The following is a 6,852-nucleotide window of genomic DNA, read 5'->3' on the forward strand; positions in this document are numbered from 1 at the left end:
CAGCTCCAGCTCAAGGACCAGGGATTTGGTCTTATTCTTTGTGTTTCTCCATCATTCAGCAGGGTATCTGCATGTAGTTAGTGCTCGCAGATTTTTAAACTAGATTAATAGGCAAGGAATCACCTGATGCCTGTATTTATATTTTATATATACTTTTTACCATTGGATACAAATGCATATAGATAAGTGAGCATACACATTTCCATGAGATTCAATATTCCATATCTGTAAAATTATTGAAATTGGAATTCACTCATTTTCAAACATAGTCTAAATTATTGCCTTTTCAGAAAACAGTTTTACCAATCAATTCCACATCAAAAATATATTCTGTAGAAACACATTCACAAATGCATAAAAACGTATGCCCTTGCTCATTGTGCAGTTGTTGGTAAGCGCAATCCAGTTATGCTTTGCCAGTAGGAGATTGGACAAAGAGCCATCCAGATAATGTAATACTATGTACTTTTTAAAAAGAGACTCATTCATTCTTTCAGTAAAATATTTTGAGTGCCTACAGTTTGCAAATACAGTTCTAAGTACTAGGAATATAACAGTGAAAAATGGTCAAAAATCCCTGCCCTCATATCATTTATAGTGGCAGGGGGGATATATGTAATAAATAGATATTCAAGTTTTAGTTAGGAAAAAATAAGTTCTAAAAAATAGAGTTGCAGAACAATATGTATAGTAGGATTTCCTTCCCATTACAGAATGAGAGTTATTAATACGTAGTATACATCGAGGGAAAATATGAAAGAATATATACCATGCTGTTAATCTTGTTTATCTCTAAAGCAAGAGATTATAGATTCTTATACTTTATAAGCCATCTGACATGTTTACTGTTTAAATTTTTTCTATGTTTAAACTTTTTGAAATAGTGTGTGTTTATATTCAGGAAGAAGAGTGAAGGTTTTAAAATACAATTTAAATTCTTAACCAAATAAGCCTCTTGTCCATATTTAAGCATATATCTAGCCATATTAGTCATTTATTTTTAAGATTTCCATTGAGACTTTTGGTCTAGTGTTCTTGGAAAAAGTATTCGCAGCTCAAATATTCCATGAAATAAATATACCTATAAACTCTTTTCTTTTTATAGGAGTTTGCTGTTGATCCAGAGAAAATACAGCTGTATTCTTTGTATCATTCACTCCATCATTACAAATATCATGTTTATCTGATATGTAAAGATGAGGTAATTTTTTTCACTTATTTAAAAATGAAAATTTTTTTCTGAACTTTTAAGGATTCCATACCTATCGTGGTTTTTTAATGTTTTAAAGAAAACTGTTGAAAAATATGTCCCTCTGTTGTCCTGTAAATAATGTTATTCTGAGTATCTCTGTTATGTGTTGTGCTCATATTAATCTGAGGCTCTTAGGGAAGCTGTAAGTGGTAATGTTTTTAAGCTATTATGCTTAATTACCTTGCCATAATAAATGGTACTTTATTTCATTTTCTTCTCCCATAATACAGAATGATCCTGCTTTAATTCACTTCAGGCACTGCTTTGACATCCTGCTGTCTTCCTTATCACTAGAATGGCCTTATCCCACTTAATTGCAGAGAAAGGGGTTTTTGTGCCTTGGCAGGAAGAAATGATAGTTAAAATTTAATTGTAAGTTTTAAGTATCAGAATTGAGGTTGCTCAGAAATTATATATGACCATACTACCGCTTTGTAGGTGGGATAATAAAGTTCGATTTCCTCAAAGGTTTAATGGTTCTAGACAGTAGTATCTTTTTTGACCAGCACTACCAGTTTTTTAATAAAGAGTTAAGTTGGCCCAAGGCTATACTTGATGTGTTTGATGATAATGTGCTGGAAAGATGGTCGTGCAATATATGTTGACTATTTTTACAATGCTCTGAAATGTAGAATTGACCCCAAAATTGGCCACTTAAATTTAACACAACTGGAAGCAATTGAGAAAGTTTGAGCCATTTTTTTCTAGCTTCCTCCTTGCCCTCCTGGAACTAAAAATGATAGGATTAGACTTCACCTGAATTTATGTGACATAATCATTCTCCATGGATGGAATTTGTTTTTTAAAGCAGTATTTGTAGGTGGATTCATAAATCCTTTTCATTCGAGATCTAGAAACAGTGAGCTCTTATTAAGAGCTAATAAAGGGATAAGTATAAGCTAATGTGGCAATTCTCTTTATTTTAGATTTCTTCTGTGCAGAAAAGAAATGAAGACTTAGGACAGGAAGAAATTGTTCAACTTTGTATGAAAAATGTAAAATGGGTAGAAGACCTATTTGAAAAATTTGGAGAACTTCTAAATCATGTACAGCAGAAATGTTCCTAACATTTCCACAAAAATTCCGTCTATTTTATAGCACTAATGAACTGGCAGAGGCGGGTGGTCGAAGGGGGTGCAGAGCCTCAGATAATTGAATGTCAGGCAGTGGTCTCCTGCGGGCACACCTGCTTTGACCATAGAACTTGCATCATGACCTCTGCTGAAGGACAGCGGTGCTGCCCAGGAAGTCAGTCCTTTGGAAATGGACCTAAAACCCTACCACGTTTTTATCCTAATGAATGACTTTTCTATTTTGTAAACCATTGGGTAACTGAGTTTTATTTTCAGAAATGTTTTTTGACAAATGATGAAGCATGCACTAAATATAATTTTTCTTTATGGCTAGAGAAATAACACTTACGTAACTTGATTATTTTTTCCTGACTCTGACTAAATACCAGAATGAAAGAGAGGTGGCACAGAAAGCATATGTTTATATTCATGTCTGGCCACAAAATGGAAAGTATTGTACATTATGTAAACAGATCTGGTGTGATGTGACATTTTGTATGAGAATATCCTCAATTTAAAATATGAAATTCAGAAACTGCATTCTGCTTTACGAACTCCTTTTACTCTTAACATGTTCAGGAAACTGGATGTGGAATTGGTGCAATTCTAGGACTGCTTTTTGTGTCAAATTATATTGTAATGAGAAAAACAATGACATACTATTTTCCCTATCTCGAAGAATGTTTTCGTTTATACTGTTTTTCCTTTGGAAAAATTTTCAATTGTACATTTTATTTCACTAATAGTTGTATTTTTCACAAGGAAAATGTTGTGGTTATAATTAAGTTTGATGTATCTGTACTACACTTTCCATTATTTTCAGTAAATCTTATTTAGTTATATATGGAATTTCTATTGTGAATTCTATCTTGAGGTAACCATTTTTGTTTATACAGATTTGCTTCAGTGTTATCCACAATATGCATTCAGTACTAGAATTAGTTTAGCTTTATAAATGGAGTTGTGTTAGACACTGCAGTAATTTTCTAATTCATGAAAGTAAATTTCTTACTAAACTAGTACTTGATAAACTGATTTGTCAAATCAAAATTCACCACGTTATACGTTTGGAAGAATGAAATTTATGATTAGGCTACATGCAGTGTTAAACACAGCTTACCTAACTCTTAGAACTGCAAGTGGTAGAACTCTCCTTTGGTGCCTTTCCAACCTTTATACATGCTGTTGTAGCTTTCTTTAGTTTGATAGCTAGTGTTTCAAGTAGTATAGCTGAGACAGTGAATGTATTAGGTTCAACATGACCTTTTGTTTTATTTGTGTTTGCCAACAGGATGCCTTATTTGTTTGAGAAAAAGATTTACTAGTGTCCTTCTAAATGATCTCCTTTTTTAGGATTCTAAAGAAGTTGTTAATCATCATACTTTTTGTTTATTTTACCACCGTTTAGTGCCTTAAGCCCTATCAAGAAAGCAGTGTTACTGCTCAATGCCCAAATAAGACATGCTTATGTGGACATTGCTGTTGTCTTGATTTTGAGTTAACAGGCCAACTTCTTATACTTAAAACCTTGCTAAATTGGCAAAGAATTAAAGATAACATGTGACTTGATTTGAGAGTAAAACATTGTAGCATTGGGTAGAAAATGAGTGAGTTAAGCTTACATATTTATTTTTGATGGTTATCTTATTAAAAGCAATAATTCTTAATCCAACAATCCTTGTACCTGCCATTAGATGAGATAATAATAGAAGTTTCTCTCAAGGGTTAAATGTTCCACTTCTGAAAGTTTCTAAAAAGACCTGTTTAAACAGTTGATTTTGAAAACAAAAGTAACCTATTAGATTCATTTTGCCTAACTCAAATGAGAGACTTACCAGTGAGAGCATCATAAAATTAATTTCACCAGGTGGAGAAGAGTAGGAAGCAGCCATATTTCTTTCTGATATTGACTCTGGACAGAATTGGTTTCTTTCGTTTCCAAAGTGCAGAGTAGATAACTACATCTCCTAATGTAGTGTTCTAAGTACATAAGTACATGTCTTTCCTCCCTCAGTTTAACTTTCCTGAATCATTGATGGTTGAAATGCCATCATGCATTTAGGTAACACTTGAAGTACGTGTTTGAAATCACTAGCCACATTTCCTTGTTAAGGCCCATGGAAAACAGGTACATTTCCTTAAAGTTAATCTTATGTTTCCTATAGAAAATAACCCATTTCCTCTTCAACTGCAGTTGTCCTCAAAATGTTTGCAGTTGTATTCATTTTAGTAAAACAAGTGTTTTCATAATGTCAGAGGCCAAGTCTGTGATAACTGCCTGAAGGAGACCCAGTTGTTTGGCACTGTCTTCTCTCATTTGATCATTAATATAGGCAAGGGCCTCAAACTCGGGCCTTCGCAAAAAGTGGGACTATTATTATGATAACCATTCATGAGTCCTTTCTTTGTATGAAGTTGAATAAATACCTAGCTGATTAGCATTCACATTCCTTGCCACGGAGTTTGAAATTTGTAGTATAGAAATAATTTTAGGTTGTAGATAGAATTAAAGAGGTAAAGCACACATTGCCACAACCCATGAAAAACATTTTTAAGAAAGATTGGATTTTCCTTCCTGCAGATATATCTGGAAATAATATAAAAAATCAGTTTGTGTTGGTGTTTATTTGTAGTTCCGACTGGTGGTTGTAGAAGGAGCTTCCTTGTTCCCATTTTCATAATAATCCAGTTTCCACTTATTTGATCTCTAATGAAGTCACAAACTTATGATGATGTGAATTTATCATAGTAAGTCAACAATACAAACTGTCCACTCTTCTTTTACACTATCAAATAGAAAACATTGGTGAGGTGCAAAAATCTTAATTTAAAACAGGAGACGTTCAGATTATCTTTAAGTTTCTAAATTTCTTTAAGTTTCTAAAACTTGAAAATGATAGGTGACATACATTATTACTGGTTTCAAAGCTTTCCTCACATTTTTTAAAGTCTCACTTTCCTTTTAATATATATATTTATTTTTGTTGAAACAACTGTTTTCCAATCTATGATTTTGAAGATACACCAATAAAAACCCAATGTAGCAGCAGGGTTATTAAATCAGCTTTGGGTCCCAAAAGTTGCTTCAGATGTGCAAGTTGTGAATTTTATTGTATTTGTAGAATACAGTTTTTGTTTTGAACTACAGTTTCATCTGCTTCTCAAAATGATTTTCAAACAGAGTGAACTGTCCCGGGATAACTGCTTCTACCCATGTCAATTGCATTTGACACGTAACTGCACAAATGAACAATGTACACTATTGGTTGTGCATTAACTTACATGTACAACTTTTGGCATCTATGTTCACAAATGCATGTTTTCGAAAATCACCTTTATTTATAAGTGACAATGATTGAAGTTAAGGATACAAAGAAACCTGCATTTGTAGCCCAGAGTTTTAAGTGGTCCATAACACAATGTATGGAAATGTGAAAGACAATTTTGTATATTTGTTTGTTACTAACTCAGATCATTAAAATGAAAACAATTTTTTAAACAACAAAATCAGAATGTTTTGAGGGTTTGTTGTTTTTTTTTAAGAATTGAAAACTGAGGTATTCTATTATCCAAAAGCATCATCATGTTATAGATTCTTCACACAACACCTATTTTGTAAAGTCCTATTGTAAAGTTATTAGGTACAAATCTATATTAACTATTGAATATGTAAAAACGAGTTTATCCTGATTCATTAATTTTCAGAGTAATAATATCCTGCCTTTACCTTCATATGCTATTTTAAAACATTAAGTATTCCAAGTAAATACATGCTCAGCATATTTGCTGTGTTTTAAAATAGTTTTTTCCAAGAATCTTTACACCCAACGTGGGGCTCAAACTCATGACCTGATATCGAGAGTTGCATGCTCTACCGACTGAGCCAGCCAGACACCCCAATTAATTTTGATTGTAAAAGCACATTTCAATCCTTGACTTATTTTACATTGTTCAAAACCAAATCTTCAATCAATGATCTCTATCAAAAATTGTTTTAAAATTTTGTAACGTCCCTGTTTTATTCTCCATTGGTTGCTAAAATTGTGTTAATTTTCAGAAATAGTCATTATTCAAATATCGTAGAAAACAGTCATTAAAATTATATTGCAAACCTAAATGATAACACTTCTACACTGCTTTATTAATGTCTTGTTACTTTCTGGTTCTTTTTATTAGTGTTTTATTTTTTATTTTTTATTTATTTTTTTAATGTTCTTTTAATTTTTTTAAGTTTATTTTAAGAGAGACAAAGACAGTGCGAATGGGGGAAGGGCAGAAAGAGAGGGAGAGAGAATCTCAAGCAGGCTCCCAGCTGCCAGTGCAGAGCCCAATGTGGGGCTTAACCCACAAAACCGTGAGATTCTGACCTGAGCTGAAACCAAGAGTCAGACTGAGCCACCTAGGTGCCCCTAAGGTTTTCTTTTCTAATGTTTATTTTAGAGAGAGAGAGCATGAGCAGGGGAGGGGCAGGGAGAGAGGGAGACACAGAATCCAAAGCAAGCTCCAGCCTCTGAGCTGTCAGCACAG

At 33.1% G+C, this 6,852-nt stretch overlaps 1 protein-coding gene across 1 annotated transcript in view; it reads left to right on the top strand.

Moving 5' to 3' along the window:
* Positions 1-6,165, top strand: part of QSER1 (glutamine and serine rich 1) — a 46,801-nt gene extending 40,636 nt beyond the window's left edge. Inside the window, exons 11-12 of the mRNA XM_032594848.1 lie at positions 1,106-1,201; positions 2,179-6,165. Of these exons, the coding sequence (XP_032450739.1) occupies positions 1,106-1,201; positions 2,179-2,319 (237 nt within the window). The 3' untranslated portion in view covers positions 2,320-6,165. The remainder of the gene's footprint in view (positions 1-1,105; positions 1,202-2,178) is intronic.
* Positions 6,166-6,852: the final 687 nt, after the last annotated feature.

The sequence above is a fragment of the Lynx canadensis genome, chromosome D1, assembly GCF_007474595.2.
Source record: "Lynx canadensis isolate LIC74 chromosome D1, mLynCan4.pri.v2, whole genome shotgun sequence".
Lineage (NCBI taxonomy): Eukaryota > Metazoa > Chordata > Mammalia > Carnivora > Felidae > Lynx > Lynx canadensis.